This window comes from Leptodactylus fuscus, chromosome 1 (genome assembly GCF_031893055.1).
Source record: "Leptodactylus fuscus isolate aLepFus1 chromosome 1, aLepFus1.hap2, whole genome shotgun sequence".
NCBI classification, from domain to species: domain Eukaryota; kingdom Metazoa; phylum Chordata; class Amphibia; order Anura; family Leptodactylidae; genus Leptodactylus; species Leptodactylus fuscus.
This window is the reverse complement of record NC_134265.1, coordinates 339597742-339620897: the sequence shown is the minus strand read 5'-3', so window position 1 is coordinate 339620897 and position 23156 is coordinate 339597742. Positions and strand designations below refer to the sequence as shown.

The 23156-nt window shown below is 42.1% G+C and overlaps 1 protein-coding gene across 1 annotated transcript in view; it reads right to left on the bottom strand.

Moving 5' to 3' along the window:
* Positions 1–10366: 10366 nt before the first annotated feature.
* SLC30A9 (solute carrier family 30 member 9) overlaps positions 10367–23156 on the bottom strand; it is an 88451-nt gene continuing 75661 nt past the window's right edge. The window contains exon 18 of the mRNA XM_075261613.1: positions 10367–16206. Within this exon, the coding sequence (XP_075117714.1) occupies positions 16162–16206 (45 nt within the window). The 3' untranslated portion in view covers positions 10367–16161. The remainder of the gene's footprint in view (positions 16207–23156) is intronic.

Here is a 23156-nt window from a genome sequence, read left to right as displayed (position 1 = left end):
TCATTCATTCATTCATTCATTCAACGCAAGCAATCTGGGGTATAATCAATATGGAGTCTGGAAGTCTCTTCTCATGAGCCTCACCAGTCTCCCTCCCACTGCCCAGGTGGTTTTGGGGTTTTAGTACTTATCTCCATACTCTTCTGGCCTCCAGGGTTGACGTGAGACTATTTCCTCCACCAGTTTCAGTATTCAAAATCTGGACACCTGATTATACCACCATTATAATCCATTGGTCCATCGGACGCCGTTTGTTACCGCAGCTTTAGTGGTCCGCCTCTCCATTGTTTGGGTCCTCTGCTTTCTGCTTAATCCCAAGCAAAATCCATAACAGACAAAGACTTCACTCTCCTATTCAGAGGTGTCTACTGGTGACAAGTATTAACATGGATGGGAGAACAGGGTGACTCAGTGGTTAGCACTGTAGCCTTGCAGCGCTGCAGTCCTGGGTTCAAATCCCACCAGGAACGACATCTGCAAGGAGTTTGTATGTTCTCCCCGTGTTTGCCAGGATTTCCTCCCATTCTGGTCTGGGTAATATATTTAGAAAAGGATCAAAATGGCGGCAAAAACTGATACCCCACTGATACCCCTTGACCCATGATTAGCGGAGAAGTCATAGGGAGCAGGAAGTAGAGGTAGATCGGAGGTCAGCAAATCATCAAAATGGAATATCATGGGTATCAGTCAGCGGAGTACGATTTCTTTGTCCGCCATCTTGAACCTTTTCTAAATATTTTTTTATCAGATGGACATTCCCTTTAAATTGGACAGGTATCAATGCAGAAACGGGGCTGATTTCAGTGCTGGACAAACCATGTTAGTGGGATACTTGCAGGCATATAGGTTACAGTATGTTTCCTGAGGTGTTTCCAGCGATGATAATAGTGTGTGAAGTCTGATGAGGTAAATGACAAACAACATTTATTCACAATTAGAGAAGTGTTAGCTGTATTGTTCTGTACCCGGGGTGTGAAGGAGAAGGTTACAGCATGGAGGTGGTCGCTGAATGATTTGTTTCACTGTAATTGTAAAATCGCAGAGAGATAGGCCTAGGCTGTCTAGGCCTCGTCATATGGTAGAAATATCTTTATTTGGTTGTAATTCTGTCATTTCTGACAGAGGGATACCTAATGTGTATGCGCTTATTTTTATTTCATTTTTTTTTTTTAATTATTATTTCTTTTTTCTTTTTTTTTGTCAGACCCCATAGAGGACCTGAACCATACAGGATCTGATCATCACTATAATATACTGCAATACCAACGTATTGCAATACATGGTCAAATCCATTCAAGTGGCTTCTGGTAATCTTGGCTACAGGTCACCACCCATGGATCTCATTCAGGGGGTGGTGATTTTGTTAAAGGGGTTGTGCAGGACTTCAAAAAAAATGTCCGCTTTCTTCTAAGGAAGTGACATTATGTCCACTGGTCACATGGCCATGCTAAAGCTCAGTCTCATTCATTTTAATGGGATGGAGATGTGGTATAGCCCTGTGACCCACAGACGCGATGTCATTTCTTGGTACCCACTCAGTTCCCAAAGGGGCGACATCTTTAACCTCCTTAGCGACATACTGGACAGCAGCAGCAGAATTTGGAAACCCCCCTGCTGATTCATTGTGAACGTAAATCAGAAAATGCAAAGCGATGAACAAAAGAGAAATCTAAATGAAATCTGCATTTACTGTGACTGTCCTTTGTCTTCCAACTATTCTTGGTACACTTGCAGAACTCAGAATGGAGAAGGAACCAAAAATAATTTCAGAATATGAAGTGAATGAATAGAAGACAAATCTAAATCCCATTAATATTTGGTGTGGTCCCTCCTTTGTCTTCCATCAGTTCTTCTAGATACACTTGCACACAGTTTTTGTAGGAAATCCAAATCAAGGTTGTTCTAGACATCTTGGAGAACTCAGCACAGATCTTCTGTAAATGTAACCTTGCTCCAATCCTCCTGTCTCTTTGTGTAATCCCAGACAGACTGGATGATGTGAGATCAGGGCTCTGTGGGGGCCGTATCATCACTTCCGGGTCTCCTCCTCCATAGGGCCATCACAACAAACATTGATGGGATTTAGATTTTTCTTTTCTTCTTTTCTTTCACTATTTTATGGGAGATTCTATACATTACTATTGCGGTTGGTCATACCCCCCCCCCCCCCAAAAAAAAAAAAAAATATATATATATATATTTTTTTTTGCCTGACTCAAGTATAAGCCGAGGGGGGCTTTATCAGCACAAAAACTGTGCCGAAAAATTCGGCTTATACTCGAGTATATCCGGTAAATAGAATAAAGCCCCCTGCCTACAAGGTCATGGCAATGTCTACTGTCACCTATATCACTTCTGAAGTGACGTGCGTCATGTTTTCAAGAAGCTACGGAAGCTCCTCAAGGTAATGAAATGAAATTACCATCACTGAATGCAATAAATCTGAGCACAGGGCCCGGTATGTGCCAGACAAGTGATCAAACACTCTTAAAACATCCTTTTCATTAAAGCTAAATTTTCCATTTTTTTTTTTTTACTATAAACTGAAGAAAAGCGGTCTAATATTTAATGACATTGTTCAGAAAGCACAAAGAAATGTTCTTTTCCTCCAAGAGACCAAACAGGTCAAAGATCTGAAGACCATCAACTCTGAGCCGGTGCAAAATTGAAATTGTTCAGCAGGATAAAAAAAAAAATCCATGTTCTCTTACAGAAAGAGCAAAACACCCGTAATACAGGGCAGTGACACCCGGCATGTAATTAGTAGTAATGATCGCTACAAGGCCACTTGTCATTGTTCTAATGCCATTCGCCACTTTGTGCCCTAGCTCAATACTTAAAGGGAATGTGTCATCAGAAAATCACCTATTGGTCACATACAGTTTTTACATTGAACCTACTTTTTTAAAAAAAATCTTTTTTTTCTTATCTAATGTGCTGTCATTCTATCAAAAAGAAAATCCAAAAACCATGAAACAAATCCTGAAATTCTAAAAGACTGACCACTGGGCCTCACAATAGGCTGACACTTCCCGTTCTATAGAGATCGCTTCTCTGCAGTAATCTCATTATCATCACAGGCAGGGGGACTGTTAACAGCGACATACTATACATACCTCTATATACAGGTATCACAGGCGTATAAAATGCAGTATCCGGCCATGTAGTCTGCCCTTACCGAACATCTGTGAAAGAATGGGTCCTTACTAGGGTTGAGCGATCGGGATTGGAAAAGATCGGATTTTGATCAGTGATCGAGTAAATTTCACGATCGCGATCGGAATTCCGACCCGATCTTTTCCAGCGGGATCGAGATCGGAGGTTATCTCAAGATCGGCTCAACCCTAAAAGTGACTTTTCCCATAGAGAAGCATTGACTAGGGTTGAGGATCGGGTTCGGAAAGGATCGGATTCCGATTGGCGATCGAGCAAATTTCACGATCAGGATCGAGATCGGCTGGAATATGATTGGAAATCGGATTTTAAAATCGATCTTGAAATCTCAAGATCGGCTCAACCCTAGTCCTTACAGATGGTATTGATCGACACAATACTCCCGGATGCCTGGTGACACTCCTGGTGTATGTGAGCCATCGATTGGGTGCGGTTTCTCTGGCCAGCACCTGTCGGTCTCTATCTCCCAGTTTCAGGGCTCTGCCAACTTGGGGCACATTCTGACAATCACCGTTCACCTTCCACTTCGTAATCACATAGGCCACTGTCGATTTTGGGTAATTCAGTTCGCTTGCTACGTCCCTTAAGGATAGACCAATTCTCTGGTACCTGACAATTACCCCTTTCTCGAAATCGGACAACTCTGCACTTTGTGGCATCTTGCATGCGACTAATGCCAATGCGGTTTCCTATTTAACGGCGGAAGGCGTGACGTACATCACGACCACAAACTTCAATTACATGGGTGTCCAAATACTTATTGGTAGATGGTGTAATAAAAAGTGGAAGTGTTTAGAAACAAAAGCAACTCAGCCATGTAAACGGACTGCCAAAGGGTGAAGCACATTGGATGGAGCGGTGAATCACTCTTCTATATACGGCAGTCTCAAGGACAAGTGTGGGTTTGGCAGATGCCAGGATAGTGTTACATGTCTGATTGCATTTTGCAAGCTGTAACGTTTGGTGGTAGATGGACAATGTTAGGGGTTCTTCAGGGGTGGTCCTACAAAGTGAAGTCTATAGGTCGTTACAAATTCGACCTGAGCGCAGTGAAGCTGCACAGTACAGCACTCAACTATCTCTGGCACACCCATTGCAATGAATGGGAGTGCTGACTGCTCAGGTTCAATGTGGTGTGGGAGAACGGTCCTACAGATGTCACTTTGTGGGACAAACCCTTTAATTCTAGTGACGTGAAAGCTTAATGCATCAGCACACCAATAGATTTTGGACAACTGTATGCTCCAGCTTTGTGGGAACAGTTTGGGGAAGGCCTTTATCTGACCTAGCATGACTATGCACCAGTACTCTAAGCAATGTCTATAAAGGGACAGTTGACTCCAAGGTCTATGGTATAGACTCAAGGTCTATACCATGTTGCACCAGATATGGATGGTGCAACATGGTATGGTGTGAAAACACACTTCCATATAAGTCACGGAGGGGATTTGTGACAGCTTATTTGCACAAAAAGTAGAACCCTTTGCATTTTTACAGTGGGTGGTAAAGTTCCTGTGGTTAGACCATGCTGCTCATTTACCAGATTTATCAAATGTGACCTTTAAAGAAAAATGTCAAATCTCAGGTCAGGAGTTCAGGATACATGTGATAAATTAGGTGCAAATTACAGTAAATCAAATTGCAGAAACCTGCTTTTGTGATATATCTCTATCACTGAGTCATCTCTAGTGCCGCCATGTGGCTGCAGTAAAGCATATCTCTGAATGCTGTTAACAACTGTTCAGGCAAGATTTAATTTTACTTGATCCGTTCCCTTTAAATACTTGCACAACCAATGCCTCCACTACCTTGTAAACTGGAATAAACTGTCCATGTAGTTTATCAGGGTGTTACTGTGCAGAAGAAAAACCAAAGGCACCACAGTCCTTTCGTTTTTGGGAATGGTGGGAGTCCCATAAGTCAGAAATGTTTAACCCTTTCACTGCCAATCACATAGCTCTACGTCATCCCAGGGTGTCACTTGTCTAGCCAAGGATGTAGCTGCTATGTTCTTACTTCTAATGCCCATATCTCTGATCTCGTTTGGGCTATGAAAATAATTTTAGATTGATTTTAAAGATGAGAATCTCATCTTTAAAATGATACCAAGTTCTTCACGTTATCCTTTAATGTGCCAAAGCGATTCACTGTTGAAAACGCTATTGGGGATTGAGATCTCATTGAAGATCTCAGTTCCCAACAGCATTTTTGACAGCAAGTCGCTAAAAATCTATAAGGGCTACTATGAAGATATTGGTATCATTTGAAAGATGAGATTCTCATCTTTAAAATGAATCTAAAATTATCTTCATATGCCAAAAGAGTCCTGAGATACAGGACTTTAAATTGTCCACCCCATCTTCTGTCTCGGGAAGCATTAGTGAAACAGGAAGGGGGAGGAGGAGCAGCTGCAGCCTGCACACAGACACAGAGAAGCATTTTCTCTGTCTCTGTGCACAACCTGTACGTGACCCCAGGGGGGGGGAGAAGGGGCTTTAGTCCCTATTTCCCCCCTCCTGTCAGAGAGCATACTGTACTATTGTCACATACAGGTAAAATTCCCCCCTGAGCTTTGCTAGTGGGGTATTCTTATTTTATATACCCTGAACATAACCAGGAAGTTTATTGGCGCTGTGACCCAGACATTTACCATTGTCCAGGTCACAGCACCCCCCAAAAAAAGTCGCACCAAACACACAACATATACACAAAATCATTTTAGAAAGTATAATTTGTTGACAGAAAGGGATTGCTTGAGTCACACTTTAGTGGCAAATTTCAATTTTTGTGCAATTTTTGCTAGCAATCTCTTTGGTGCAACGTTGCATGAAGGTGGTTGTATATATGAAACATTAAGTTGTGATTTTATATATGGTATGCTGTGTAATCTGAAAAAAGTTAGATTTTGGTGTCACAGTCACAGTTTGGCAGGTGCAGTATAGATTTTTAACATATTAGTGAATAACAGCAAAATCCTGCCCGTCTTCTGTATTAGGGTTTTTGGGAGTCTGAGCTCTTGTTGTACAGTGTTGGCCAAAAGTATTGGCACCCCTGCAATTCTGTCAGATAATACTCATTTTCTTCCAGAAAATGATTGCAATCACAAATTCTTTGGTTTTATTGTCTTCATTTAATGTCTTCAATGGAAAACCACAAAAAGAATTGTCAAAAAGCCAAATTGGATATAATTCCACACCAAACATTAAAAAGGGGGTGGACAAAAGTATTGGCACTGTTTGAAAAATCATGTGATGCTTCTCTAATTTGTGTAATTAACAGCACCTGTTACTTACCTGAGGCACCTAACAGGTGGTGGCAATAACTAAATCACACTTGCAGCCAGTTGAAATGGATTAAAGTTGGCTCAACCTCTGTCCTGTGTCCTTGTGTGTACCACATTGAGCATGGAGAAAAGAAAGAAGACCAAAGAACTGTCTGAGGACTTGAGAAGCAAAATTGTGAGGAAGTATGAGCAATCTCAAGGCTACAAGACCATCTCCAAAGACCTGAGTTTTAGGTGCAAATATGTGTTTTAGTGCATTTTTTCAAATTATGTTTTGTGTTTGTCACAAAGTTGCATGAAGGTGGATGTGGCTATCGATGACCCATTGAGACATTTGTAATCTTCAGGTTGTCTACTTTAAAAAAAATATATAGGGTTTAGGGGTTGACTTACTTTTCATGGTGTGTAATCCCTACATTTTATAGGATGATACTTTTTTAACATTTCCAGCTTCAAAGCAGATTTTTATTCCTTCCAGTTCTGGTGATTTTCTGGACACGAGCTTGTGGGTGCAGGCTATAGTGATATGAATGAACTCTGCACAGGTTGAACTCTTATTTTTAGGAGGTTTGGTGCATTTAATTTATTGTTTGGTTTCCACTTTTAACAACTAATATACATTTGCATTTTTTCATAAAACATTCACTTTAAATCAAGATCGCATGAAGGTGCCTGTTCGTATAAAGTACCAAGTGGCATTCTGACAATGCTGCAGGTGTCTATGTTAAGAAAATATATAGGTATGGGGGGGGTTGGATGCTTTTTTAATGTTGCAATTTAACTTTGATTTATCCATCTCAAAACTGTGAAAATTGCTCCGGCTACTGGAGGTGCAAAATTTCCAGAGACCCTTGGCAGTGAAAGGGTTAAAGGCTATGTACACCTTTGCGGTCAATTAAAAAAAATTATTGCATTATATTTATCAAATTTAATTTTATTAACTTTTTTTTTTTTTTTTTTATTCTGTGTCATGTATTGCAGGTTGCAGTGTCTTCTTTTCCCATCCTTCCTGATGGTTTGTTCTTTGCCTGTTATCTCTGTTGTCCTAATTGCCCATAAACACTCATTTAGGCAGAATTGTTATCAGTTTGGAGGGGAAGGAACTGAAATTTCTGTCATTGCATTGGATGCCATTATGTAACCAATTTGAGCTCTGATGACAGGACATGGATGTAAAAATGGATAGAGACATGCAATGAATTTTATGCAGATGGTTTGTACTGTAAACATTTGCAGATTTGCTAACACAGATACTTTATCTAAATTAAATCTTCCTTCTAATTTTAGATTTCCCAGCAAAAATGTTTTAGTGCGAAGAATATTCTGCAATATCAGTGGATTAAAATAGATAAGGAAAAATAGATAACAGATTAGATAGGATATAATAGAAATGATTAGACAGATAGGAGAGCCTGATTATATATAGCGAAGGAAGTCGCCTTATCAGGGCAGATGGGCTCTCACAAGAACCTCGCATTGATGTACATAGATATTGCTTATAGCAGTAATGTAGTTTAAACTTCATATACTTACTGTTTGCATGTCTTAGCATCCTATACTTCAGCCATCGCTGCCTTCACTTGTGTACATTTATTTTTACTATGGACTGTCTTTGGCATTGTGCATGTTGGTGGTGACGGCTTCCTCCTTATTCTTTTTGCACTCCTCCCATCTGCCCATGGCTATTCTAAATAGATCCTACTTGCCCAGAGTTCATTTTGTAGGCCTAGAACCCAAGCCCAAGAGAATTATGTCTGTAGAGTGTAGATTCCCATCTGAATTATTATTATTATTTATTTATATAGCACCATTAATTCCATGGTGCTTTACATTTGGGGATAATGTTGTCAGGGCAAATGGGCTTTCACAACTTGATCAAATAATGTGCCAAGAACCTCTACTTTTATTTTATGGAATGACTATAGAAGTAATACAGCTTTAACTTCACCTACTTAAAGGGGTTTTCCAGCCCCAAATCGAATTGTCATACACAGGATAGCCCGACAACTGGACCCCAAAGACCATGTGTTCTAGCAGCCTCTGGTTACAAGAATCTTCAAGTGGACAGGCGGAAAGTGCTTATTCAAGTAAAAGGTGCGGCGCTGCAGTTCACTAGAACCACATATGCCGTGGCAGGGCTGTTGCACCGCTGCTATTACTTGTGTTGCTACATGTGCCGCCTGTCCACTAGAAGCTTTCAGCACCCAGAGACTAGAATATATGATCTATGTGGGATTTAGGGGTCAGACCCTGACAGATCACATACCTATAACCTAGCCTGTAGTTTGGTCATCAGTATAAAATTCGGTTTGGTATAAGGAAAGCACTTTTAACGTTTGTCCAGGTCTTGTGTCCTCTGCACAGTGCTGTTTGTTTAGAGGGGGGTATAGATTTTGCAGCAGGAAGCACAGACCTTATTTTTTTACTGCAGGGTAAATACAACCACCCTTTGTCTATAATTTCTCTCTTCTGTGTGTCGTGGCCCCTGGGAATGCGGTGAACAGCCAAATGCAGCGTTAGATTGATAAGAATATATTTGGACACGCACACCTCCACGCTGCAGTGATAAAATAATAATGGATATTAAATGTCACTGATGATAAGCTGTCACTCTTCCTCATAGAAAATTAGATAAATCCTGTGTTGAGGCAAAGTGCTAAATCTCATCATGAAATGTAACTACACAGAAAGTGGCAAGTTTTTTTATTTCATACATAAAACTCCACCAGTGAGCGCGGCGCTTCTATCCTTGCTTGTTAAAGGGGATCTATCATTGGGAAAAGTCATTTTTAGATGGGCTATTCCACACCTACCTTTTGTATGTAAATGACCTCAGTAGATTTGGAATAAGTCTGTTTTTATTCATATGGTAATGAGCTTCCACGGTGCACCGGAAGTGTCTGTGATCACAGTCTGCTCTATGTGAATGTATAGCACAGATGAATTATCAGCACAGCAGCCATTGCTATACATACACATAGAACAGACACTACCGGTGCACAGTCTAAGCTCATTCACATATGAATAAAAACAGACTTATTCAAAATCTACTGAGGCAATTTACATACAAAAGGTAGGTGTGAAATAGCCTAATGGCTAGGCAAGGATGTGCTTATCTAAAAAATGACTTTTCCCAATGATAGAGCCCCTTTAAGTGACCACCTTAAAGGGGTATTCCCATGTCCCTTGCTCACCAGTCTTCACTGCTGCAAAGACTTCTTTTTTCCTGGTTTTCGAGGTCAATTGGTGGGCGGGGTTTCATATGCAAAGCCATACTGTCTACCTCCAGTTTAGCTCCGCCCACCACATAGTGTGATCCTATGGGACGATTGAAGGGCCTGTGATGTCAAAGGTTCTATAATACTTGGATTTAGCTTGTTCTATATAGAGTTGGCTAAATCCTAGTGGGCTAAGGGACCAGGTCCTTCTATCCACTAGCTTTTAGCCTGCTCTGTATAAGAAAGCTCAATCCTATTGAGCAGAGGGACCAGGTCCTTTAGCCCACTAGGATTTAGACTGTTTTATATAAGAAAGCAGCACTCATTTCCCCCCTCCTTTATCTGAGAGCAGGAAGCTAGGTCACGTGTGGTACAGACACAGGAACAGCTACAGACACAGGCTCACTCCCGTGAACTTAGCCCCTCCCTCCTCCCTGAGAGCAGGAAGCTAGGTCACATGTGGTGTAGACACAGGAACAGCTACAGACACAGGCTCGCTCCCGTGCACTTAGCCGCTCCCCCCGAGAGCAGGAAGCTATGTCACTTGACATTTGAGCAGATAAGCCCAAGGGCCATAGAAACACAGTGTCAACAATGAAGTGAATAAATTAAGAGAGTGGACAAACAAAGCAATTTTGCTGAAGCAGTGTATTTAGGAAAAGTCTTACATCCACATTAACAAGCAGTATAGATAGGATCCTTGTTATGGGACAACCCCTTTAACACCACCGACATAAAACCAGTCACTATACCCCGTATAACGTCCATACAGTTTCTAATAATGTATACACGTTGGGTAAGGAAATAATCACTCTTTCTTTAATTTGCTGGTAACTGGAATAGGCACAATAACATAAGACTCTGTGTTCGGCACCTCACTTGACAGCTTTGCTGTATAGACTGGAACAGAATGAGCAGAGTCATCTCATTATCATTAGAGGCGGATTAAAGAGGACCTTTTATAGAGATGTGCCATATTGAATTCCATACACTGTCAGCTTTCCCCGTATGTGCCCTGGTGCTGCTGCTGAGGTTTATGCCATTATTTTCAGCACTGATATCTCTCCACTGTCAGAAAGGTGAGTCTTACAACTGTATGGGACGACCCCCCCCTGACAATACAAGTCTTGATGAATCCCACCGCCCCTCGAATTTTTGTTCTTTTTCTGCCATGCAACACACCAATGCAGGTAAAGAGGCCAAAATAGTTTTTAGAATTTTATTTGTTTTAAAATATTTTTTTAAATTTTTTTTTATAACTCCAGTATAATATCCAAGTAAATACACAAGTCAACAGTTCATTAAAAAAAAATGATCAGATTTCTCTCTCGACCCATGAGCTACAGTATGCTAACATTACAATGAAGATTACATATTCACATAGGTTATGTATGTCCATAGCAAATCAGCTACAATCAATGCGTACTCGCTGAATGCCGCCATATACCCGTCATCTACTGCCAAGTGAAATGTTATTAGCGATCCTATCAGTCCTCGCCCTTTATACGGCACTATTGCTGCGAGTCTGACGACAGCTATTACACTGTATTATAGGATGGATACTATATGGTATACGGGGATGATGTGAAACGGAACATACCAGCAACAAGGAGGCCGCAGGTACTTGTGCCATTGACTTCAACAGTCTAAGAAATCTAAAAGCAGTTCAGTCTCTTCATCTCTCGTTAGCGGATTCTCTCTAAGATCTAGCAATCGTACTCAGAGTTAAGTCAATTGAAACATAGAAGGTGAATAGATCCTCCTTGCACTTCAGATCATTTCATCAGAATTTAGCACTTCATACAAAAGTGAACCTCCACCTATAAATATGTCCAGAATGGTTTGTGATGATTTTTACAATGTAGCAGTCTGAGCTTCAGTTCTTGCTGATACAGAGTTCCAAATCCTCTGCATAGACAAGAAGCAATGAATCTATTATAAATCCTCTCATTTTTCTTTTGAACCTGCTTTGCCGAATCTTCCTCACCAGACTAGAATGCTAGAATTTTGACCGCCTGCAACCACCACTAGTTGGCGGTATACAAACACATTTTATACCTGCAACTCAATAACAAAACACTATGGGGCCGATTTATCATGCCCAGTACAGACGTTATCAGGCGTATGGGGCATTTTGCATAGACATGGCGACTTTTCCCATTATGTGCTCTATTTGCAGAGTCGGGCTTACATATTATATATATTCGACCTGAACACTGGCACAAATGATAGCCGAAATCCGCGCCGGTTCCAGACTAGTGTTCAAACACACGGGACCTCCAGCAATGTGTCTGGATGGAGGAGAGGAGCCTGATCATTGGAGAATGAAGCAATAATAATAATTTAAATAAAATATATAACAAAGTTCCTTTACGGTGATATACAGGTGCAAAAGTTTTAGGCAGGCGTGGGGTACAGTAAGAATGGTTTCAGAAATAGTGTTAATAGTCAATTAAAGTGAAATGAATGAAGAAAATAGAGATCTAAATAATATGAATATTTGGCGTGACCGCCCCTTGTCTTCATAACAGCGTCAATTCTCATTCTAAACATCTTAGAGAAGGCAGACCGGGTTCACACCAGCGTTGGCTCTCCGTCCGGGGATTCCATTCCCATCACCACTTGAAAAATACAGAGAGAGACGCCCCGCAAATCAGCGGTTTTTTCCTTCGCATTTCTCGTGTCCGCGGGTTTCCATGAGTAAGCGGTTTTTAAAGCAGATTAGGTTTAAATTTGGGGGTCTCCAAGCGGACCCCTTCCCCAATGGAAACCCGAATGCAGGTGTGAATCTAGCGTAAACACAAATCCTTTGTATATAAACTTGCTCAAATCCTTCTGTGTCTTCATTAGAGATGAGCGAGCACTGTTCGGATCAGCCGATCCGAACAGCACACTCCCATAGAAACGAATGGAAGCACCTGGCACGCTGACTTTGCCGGTCACAGGTGCTTCCATTCATTTCTATGGGAGTGTGCTGTTCGGATCGGCTGATCCGAACAGTGTTCGCTCATCTCTAGTCTTCATGTAATTGCAGACAGACTGAATTACATTGAGATCAGGGCTATATGTCACTTCCAGGACTCCTCCTTTAAGGGGCGGTGACACCAAATATTGATTTAATTCAGATTTTTCCTTTTTTTTTTAATTCAATGCTAGCACCTGTTTTTGAAAGCATTCTTAATTTGCAGCAATTACCACACATGCCTAAAACTTTTGCACAATAGTGTATGTTTGATGAAAAGCTATTGACCATTTAAGCTTTTCTGTCCATGTAGGAAATTTGGATCGTTTTATCAAGAAAACTACGGTAAGCATTATGTTCGGACGGGCAGGACAGAATGTTGGACCTAACAAATGACATGGGCTTAAGGATAGACATTCACTTTAAGGCAGAACCCTGAAAGATACTTAATCCAGTACCTGGGAAATATCAGTGCAGTCTGTGGTTTGTTTCAGCAGCGATGGTGTAGTCTGCTAATACACAGACATAGAAGTGGAAGTGTCCTACTGGCGGTACGGTGCCAATCTTTCAGCAGAATACAGGCTGTTGTGTTTGGACAGAACCTCTCTATTTGTAAAAAAAAAAAAAAAAAAACCCAAAAAACTCTTTTCCCACTGTAAAGGAGAGATCCTAATAGTAACAGCATACAAGGAACATTCCACCATGTCTCCTGTAACTCTTATATCCTACTATTTCTCTATATACACACAGGATTATCTACAGATCAATTGAAGTCAACTTAAAAGGATATTCCTAAAATAGGCAGCACCCCAGTTTGGAATGGAGAAGCAGAACAGACAGCACAAGTTGCTCCATTTATTTGAATGGGACCACCAGAGATAGCAGAGTGCTGTGTTTTGGCCATATCTGGTGGTCCCGATGAAATAAATGGAGTAGTTGTCCATTCAAAACTGGGGTGTAAAGCACCCTAATTCTTGAGGTCAGTGGGGGTTCCAGCAGTCAGACCCAAACTGATCAGCAACTTTCTCAGATTGGAATACCCCTTTAATTCTTCCACCCAAACAAACATAGCAGGCATATTGTACAAACAGAATTTAGACAGCTAGGAGATACACGCCCGCGGATCAATAAATAAAACAGTCCGAGATGGAAAAGGATATTTTAAAGGACATATTAAAGTGGGTATCCAGCTTTCAAAAATGATCTGCCAATACAAATCCTCACCGTCCCCTTGTGCACCCAGTTCTTTCTTTTACTTGCTGCTCCTTGTATCGCTGTTATTTACATACTGTGAATCTGTGAACAAACTACATATCCCATGATGCATCTGCCTACTCTCACTGTGTTTGTTGTAGGGAGGGGGGAGGGAGCGTGCAGACGAAACGTCACAGCATCATTTGACCTTCACACGTGGGAGTCATTTATTACCTGTGCTTTCATTGGAGGGGACAGTAGGCAGATGCATCATGGGAAACCGATGCACTGCATGTAAATAACAGCGATACAAGGAGTCTCAAGTAAAATAAAGCCAAGAAAAGGCTGCACTAAGGAACAGAGAGCGTGCACTGCTGTGGATGTACATGCAGATCATTTTTGGAGGTTGGATAACCCCCTTTAAACTTACAGGCAAAATTGAGGGAAAAAATATATTAATGATGTGGTATTAATAGGAGCTTGGGCACCTATAACGGATATTAGGGGGTGCTCAGTGTTATAAAATTGACCATTTTGTTCTAGAAACGGCACCAAACCGGTCCGTGTGAGATTGAAGATTAGCTACAATGATATTAATGTGATGTAAGGGAAGTGCAATACCAGACACAACCTGCGGCCAGCTGTGGCACTGTGTTAGAAAGAAAGCAGTTAAATTTTTCGAATCCTGGACAACCCCTTCATGTGTTACTCTGTAGCCCTTCCATGGGAGCTCCAGAGATGGGAACACCAGAAGTCTTTCAGGCTAGGATATGACATCTGCTGTACACATTAAGGTGACTTTATTGCTTGGGGTTGGGGGGGTACATAAAATTTTATAGGTACTGAGCGTGTGATGATTTAATGTGAAATAAGTAACAAGACGACACAGGTCTAGTGTCCCCCATTTGGAAGTGGCAGCAGTTACGTCCGTGTACCTCCACTCCATTGAGGGAGGGAATAGGTTTAGCGATCTGAAGACTCCATTGAATGTAAGCAAAGATCTTGAAGACAATGAAAAATTGTATCGCTTCTATTACAGAGAAAAATCGTTCTTTGCAGAGACTACAATAGTCTTCTCTTCAATGGAAGCTTCAGGTACAAAACACCCACTGAGATTGGTCAGCCAGCGAGATCAACGCCAAAGTCTCAAAAGCCATCAATGTTTCCAAACAAAAGTACAGAACTGTGCAAAAGGTTTAGGCAGGTGTGGGGAAAAAGGAAGCTTACTTTCAGAAATAGAAGTGTTAATAGTTTATATCTGTAAGTTAACAAAATGAAGTGAATGAAGAGAAATAAATCCCATCAGTATTTGCTGTGACCTCTATTCACTTGCCGTCAGTTTTTGCTGGAACTCGGCAGAGAAGTTGTTCCTGCCATCTTGGGGAACGAAGTTCAGATCTTCTATAGATGTAGGCTTGCTCCAATCCTTCTGACCCTTCATGTGATCCCAGACAGACTGAATAATGTAGAGTTCAGGACTCCGCGGGGGCCGTCCCTTCCAGGACTCCTCCCCCGAAGAGCAAAGGTCGCAGTAAATATTGATGGGATTTAGATTTCAGTTTTCTTCCATCACTTCATTTTGTGAATTGAAAAAAAAAAAATGAACTATTAACCCTTCCATTCTTTCTTTGCAGCATTTTTGCTGTAAAACGCGTTGATAAATGAAGAGATGAAATAAGATGGTAAACGTCAAGCAAACATAGGATATAAAGATGATGGTATATAAACCCCCTCGCTCGCTGGGAAGTGTAAGCTACGCCTGTCACCATGTAGCGTGGAGCCTTGTGGTTCTAGTTTATATAGCAGCTTTCACTCAGAGGTTTCGTAAGTTACGAAAGAACATTGTAACCACTTCCTCAAAACTCTATGTTCTAGCAGAACTCATGATTTATACGATGCGCATAAAAATATAGGATGACGGAATGGCCTCAATGGTTACTGGAGTGCAAAGGGTACTTAGTAAATATCCTATATAAAAAAACACTTCGTCAAAAACCCGAAAACTCAAACCTCCTATTCTTGCCAATGGAATGGAATAAAACAGTGTGGTTTACTGAATTCAGGCAGTTTTATAAATAAATAACATTCGCGTTCCTTTGTCCTGCGCAAAAAAAAACAACAAAAAAACGTACTAATGTTACAAGCGCGGACTGTAAGATGCTCTTGTAAACATGACTTATTATGCGAGGCATTTGCATTGCAGTGCGATCTGCACTCATTTACAATTTAGTCATGGAGCATGCACCCTGGAAAATGAAATGAAGCTTCTCCTACAGCCTTCTCCTCTCCTCTTCTTCTATGAATTGCATGAATAGGAAATTCTTCGCCTTCTATAAAATTTCCAAGTCGACGTGCCGAACGTCAGGATTGCGTTGCTGTAACAAAGGGAGAGATGTAATTAATGACACATAAGGAAACATTTGCATCCCGGCCACATTACTCTGTCTTCAGCGATAGAAAAATGGTCTCTGCTATAGATATCGCCTATGAAAGATAACAGTTGGGGAAGAAATGCCCCCTGCCTGCCGACGTGAGGACGTGCTCTGCAACCTCAATCTGTTCACATCATAAGCCAGGCTTAATGGTCATAATTATCTCCGGAAAGTCCGATTCTCCCCGCTCCCAGCCATGAGTACATGGAAGTTTTGGAGAAACAGACGGCGGAGCAGATGCCGACCGCGGCTCTCGCTCCTGACCGCTCTCTCAGGCTCTACCTATATCAGTAGGAGCTCCGAGTTTTCTCTAGATAGACCCATATGTATTCAAGTAGGTTGGCATACCAAGAATAAAACATTTTCTGACAGCTTCGTCCCCAGGCAGCAATACAGAAACGGGAGTGACTGTAGAACCTGACCGGGTCCTAGGGCTGTTTTCAGACTGAGTCATTCTAATAAAACTTGAAGAGGTTTTACCATCCGCCTATAGAAACTATAGGACATAGGTGTCTGAAGATTCCGATTTCCACTTGCAATGCTCCCATCTACTGTGCGGACTATTTTCTCCATTGTAGTTTAGGTCAAGCACTTCACTAATCCCATAAGCGACAATGGCCGCGTGTATGTACAGTCACCTCCTAACCTCATTTACTTCCTTCTGGAGTGCTGCCAATATTAGGGGCCATACAGTCCACCATTAACACTTACCTGCCCCAGCTACATTTGCCACTCCTCGTTTCTCTGACATGGTACTACAAGTCTACATTGTCTGTGTATACCTCCCAAGTGTCCTGCTTTTAGAGGAACAGTCCCTACTTTTGAAACAAGATGAACAAAAAGACCGGCACACAGATTCGTCCGTGCGTCTGGTTTGAAGGAACTGCACTCCCACCATGAGAGTTGAGATAACGGCTTTATTAACAGAAAAACTTGAACACGACGCGTTTCGGGAGTTATAAATCACCCTCCCTCTTAATCTGACCCAGTAGCGGAGAACTGTTACAGCTGTGGAAGGGCGATTTATAACACCCGAAACGCGTTGTGTTCAAGTTTTTCTGTTAATAAAGCCAATAACTCAACTTTCATGGTGGGAGTGCTGTTCCTTCAAACCAGACTCACGAACAAATCTGTGTGCCGGTCCTTTTGTTCATCCTGTCGACATCCGAGAGGTGTTTGGAACTTTGCAGGTTGACCCCATCCAGAGAAAGGGACCCTCTGGCCAATTTGGTCTCCATGTGTAGTGAGGAGTTGTGACCATCTTCACAACGCCACAAGGTGAGAGCCTCTCTTTTTTTCCTTCAGCGTTGTTTCTATCTTACACAATTACACTATGGGACGCTCAGGGTCCTCTTATTGAGCGTACTTTTGAAACAAGACCTTGAGTCCCTTTTTGCTTCTTAAATGTCCCTCTTTTTGATACACAAAATAGATGTGCTTTAACATATCTGGTCTGGCCCCTACCTGTATATTAGACCCCAACGTACGTAATATGATAGAATTTGGTGCATTTTAGACCTTAAAATATCAGTTATTGTGTATGGAAACAAATTTTTACACTTTCACCCAGTAAACTAAGAGTCCCTCTGACAGTCCAAAAAGCTACAAGTGGGTGGTTGGGGGATGCACAGAATGGCATTACAGGCCCCCAGCCCATCACTGCTGTAGGTAGACAAGGCGTGATAGCCTTCATATACATAGCCTATGACTCTAACTAATGTTCGGATACGATCAGATAATATCCATTTGTAAAATGTACTTTAATTTCCAAAATTTGGTGTACCGTATATACTCAAGTATAAGCCGACCTGAATATAAGCAGAGACCCCTAATTTTACCACAAAAAACTGGGAAAACTTATTGACTCGAGTATAAGCCGAGGGGGGAAATGCAGCAGCTACTGGAAAATTTCAAAAATTAAAATGGTCGGAGTTTTTGTTTGCAGTAGTTGCTGGGGAAGGGGAGGGGGTGTTTTGGTTGTCTGTCTGCCCCTTCCCTGAGCTTGAGGACTGGGTTTTTTTTTCCCCTCATTTGGAATTCAGTCTGGCTGAATATAGGGGATCTGCAGTGCTCCTATTAACCCCTTCCCGACAGAACAGGAGCACTGCAGATCCCCTATATTCAGTAGACACAGGGATACCTAATGTGTATGTGTGTCATAGTCATTTCCTACTTTTATATGTATTCTAGGGAAAGGAGGGATTTACAATTTTTTTATTTTTTTTTTAAAGCTTCTTTTTTCCCCCTCACTATTCTATGGGAGATTCTGTACATTACTATTGTGGTTGGTCATAGACACCCCACCCTAAAAAAAAATAATATATTTTTTTTGCTGACTCGAGTATAAGCCGAGGGGGACTTTTTCAGCACAAAAACTGTGCTGAAACATTCGACTTATACTCGAGTATATACGGTAAGATTTTTTTTTTTTTTACTGATGAGTGACGACCTATCCACAGGATTGCTGATGCGGCCGCTGGAAGTCATATACTAAGTATAAGTCCAGAAAGAGCCCTGTTCCTATTCAAGTGAATAAAAGTGAGGCTGCAGTCCCACCAATAATGTCCAGAGCTTCCAATCTGTATAGTATAGGGGTGGCGTCCGAAAAAGCAGCACTACCTCTATTCAGTTGAACAGGAGCAGGGCTGCTTCCAGCGGTATACTTGTTATATCTACATACTGTGACCTCCCCTCCTCATGTCCTCCAACCACATTCGGCTGTATTATTATTATTAACATCAATCCGCACAGAGAACTAAATGATCCTGCAGTGTGTCTGTGTTTCTTTCCTTTTTAGTTGCTCTGATTCCTAGGATTTCTCCATCTGCCATGAGCTTGTATGTGTTTCTCTCCTGTTATATACTACTGTACCATCTATGAAACTGTATCACTGAAATTTCCCCATTGTGGGACTATTAAAGGATTATCTTATCTTATATGGCTTCCAGCAGCTGCATCAGGTGATCAGTTTGAGTGTCAGACCCCGACCGATATCTATTCTGGGAAAAAATTATCAGTATCAAAAATCTTCAGATCCTGGAAACCCCTTTAGGTGTAACCATGTATGACCCATTTCCGACAGGAACAGTAATGCTCAAGCACAATAGACAAGTGATTTCAGTAGGTCAAGAATTTATAAAATATAGTTAATACAAAAAAAACCCAAAACTTGATAGTCTTCAGTAGTTGATACCTTTTTTAATGGCTAACTCATAATGATGACAGATTACGACGTTTCAGAACTCTAAAACAGTATCTGTTTTATAGCAGACATGATATTAGTACAGGCTGTAATAACATTGCCGGTCATTATAAAACATCCTGTTCGATGTAAATAGTGAACATTAATTGTACAAAAGTAACAAATGCAAAGACCTTTACCTTCAGTACAAGCTCTGTAAAGCCCCATTCACACGACTGTAATTTGTGGGTCCATAATTGTCCGCAATTGTGGATCCCCAGAGTTTTAAGGTTAAATTTTTGCAATAATTTATTGGGTTTTGGGTTGCAGTTTGGACACTCGGTCTCAAAAAGGTTCGCCATCACTGCTCTAGGTAGACAACTTCAATTAAGAAACCTCCGCTGGTAAATGCTGGGTACATTGATGTGAGCTACAGTATATGTCCGTCCATATGTAGATGGTTATACAGTACATCTACCTGACAGCCACCAACACTGTAATGACAGACATCGCTCCGGACAAACACTGTATTCCCTGGAAAATAAAAATCCCGGAAAAGATTTTCTTTAAATTTCTGTGATATACTGATCCTCTGTTACTCCTCCTGAATAAAATCACAATTTGGTACTTCCATCCATTTTGTGACAAGGCATGTCCTTACCCCGCAATGACTGGACACCCAGTGTCAACTTATTGATAAATTACTCGGAGGAATAAAAGAGGGACAATACAACAAAGTGTCCCTACATTTATGTATCTAATAAATCAGACATGTGGCGATACGAGGATGCAGAATTCCAGAATCATCAGACTGGAGAATATTAGTAAAGATTACAGATCAGCTCCTCAGTGATCAGCTCTATAGTCTTGATTTTAGTTCCTTCTTGGACGCGGGTTTCGCCGCTGTCCGAACTTCCATTAACATTGGGTGTGTGTGACTATAGAACATTATGGGAATAAAAAGGCAATAACTGAACTCCAGAGTTTGCAAGTTTCTGTATTCTACACACCTCAGACTTTCAATATAAAAATCTATCAGTGCTGCTCTTCTGAAAGCTACATTTAACATGGAAAATCATCCATCGGCTTAGAAAGACTATTTCACCTTCATATGTAGAGTGGTTATTAGTGAACGTGTGCCTGTGATAGATCTGCAAGGAATTCAGAGAAGGGAGCGAGAGCCATCCAGACAGCTTATACCAGACAGTGGAGACCAGGGGGATGTTTTACCCCAGGGGCAGAAAGATTTAGTAACGGTCACAGAGCCCAAACTCGCCCGAACCACACTATTTCTTTTAGTTAAGCACTAGACTTCCTCAGGTTCCCCAAACACATGCACATTCAACTTGGCTTTGAAGTTCTTAGTAGGATCAAAGGATCAAGCATGTTGACAGTGAACATGTCCAATCCTTCTTTCCCAAAATCTGCGGTCTGAATGTGTATGGTGGTGTCCAGTGGCGTAACTACCGCCATAGCAGCAGAGGCAGCTGCCACAGGGCCCGGGACATTAGGGGCCCGGCGACATCCGCTACCGCTGCTATCATTATACTCGGGGGTCTTTTCAGCCCCGCGAGTATAATGATCAGCGGCCCAGGAGAGGTAAGAAACATAAAAACACTGTTACTTACCTCTCCATGATCCGTGCAGACTTCGGCCTAGTCGTATGACGTCTCATGACCCCGGCCTGCGTCCCGGGTCATGTGACGTCTGACGTAATTTAAGATGGACTACTTCGGAGGCCAACAGCGTAGGAGCCAAGAGATAGGTGAGCAACAGAATTTTTTTTTTAAATGTTTTTCTCCCCCTGGGTCTCCGATTATTATACTCTGGGGTCTGAAAAGACCCCAGAGAATAATAATTGTTTATGGGGGTCCACGGGGCCTAAATCTGTGTAGGGGCCACTATGGGGTACAATACTGTGTGCAGGGGCCACTATGGGGTACAATACTGTGTGCAGGGGCCACTATGGTGTACAATACTGTGTGCAGGGGCCACTATGGGGTACAATACTGTGTGCAGGGGCCACTATGGGGAATAATACTGTGTGCAGGGGCCACTATGGGGGATAATACTGTGTGCAGGGGCCACTATGGGACATAATACTGTGTGCAGGGGCCACTATGGGGATAATACTGTGTGCAGGGGCCACTATGGGGCATAAAATAGCGTGCAGGAATGCATAGGAGGGGGTTGGCCAAGGCCTTTGGCATCTGTGTCGGTCGGGGAGGGGGGGGGGTAGGCGTCATTCCTAGTTACGCCAATGGTGGTGCCCCACTCTCCCTAATGGTCTGCTGGTCTCTCTGTCAAAATCTATAGTCACCTTGACAATCTGCATACATCAGATTTAACTTTGCACATACACGGCCTACCTATAGTGTACATTTGGTGAGTGCATTTTGCAAAGACTATAGTCCTGATAATGCAAATCACCAGAACAAGGGTATTCCAGAGACTCATCGTTATTTACCGTATTTTTCGGACTATAAGACGCACGTTTTTTCCTCCCAATATGGGAGGAAAATGTGTGTGCGTCTTATAGTCCGAATGCAGCGTGTGCAGCGTCTGTGTCCCGTCTGTGAGAATCAAAAGGAGAGCAGCACGGTGCCTGCCTGCTCTGCCCCTCCTTCCCTGTCTGTGTCGCGTGTTTGCAGGAGCGAGATATGAGAGGCAGGGAAGTAGGGGCGGGCCAGACAGGTGAAGGAAGCGTGGTTTCAAGCTTGCCGAGAAAACCACGCCTCCTTATCCCGTCTGGCCCGCCCCTCCTTCACTGCCTCTCAGATCTGGCTCCTGCAATGATGCCACACAGACAGGGAAGGAGGGGCGGGCCAAACGGGGGGGGAGGAGGCGTGGTTTTCTCGGCAAGCTTGAAACCACGCCTCCTTCACCCATCTGGCCCGCCCCTACTTCCCTGCCTGTGTGGCTTCATTGCAGGAGCAAGATCTGAGAGGCAGTGAAGGAGGGACGAGCCAGACGGGTGAAAGAGGCGTGTTTTCAAGTTTGCTTAGAAAACCACACCTCCTTCACCCGTCTGGCCCGCCCCTTTTTCTCTTCTTGCATAGCTTCACTGCAGGGTGTCTCTTTCCATCCATGGATGAGATTAGATAGATAGAGACAGACAGACAGACAGATAGATAGATTAGATAGATATGTTCAAATCACCCCCATATCCCTAGAATACATATAAAACAAAAACATTACTGTGAAACACATACACATTTGGTATCCCTGTGTCCGAAAGCCCCCGGTTCTATTTACATTGGTGAAATATTATATTATTAGGTTATTAAATATTTCACCAATGTTTTTTTCCTTAAAAATTTTTTTTCCCTATTTTCCTCCTCTAAAACCTTAGTGCGTCTTATGGTCCGGTGCGTCTTATAGTCCGAAAAATACGGTAGGTACTGCTTGTGTGTTGAACCCTGGGTCACATGATCAGAACCAGCACCTAGCTCCCTCCTCTTCACTTGTATTACATGTATAAAGGGTCTGGCAGACTCTATCAGTAAAGCCAGCCCCCCTATATACACAGAGAAGAGGGTGGCAAGTGCTAGTTCATATGACCCAGAGTTCAATAAATTAAGAACCCGGGCAGGGTATTACTTAGATTGCAATTGATAATAGCAACAAAGTGAGGTGCTGAATTGTATACAGACGTGCAAATCCTAGACGGCTTTAGAATCATGAAGGGGAGCCCGTCACCAGACCCCAGCCC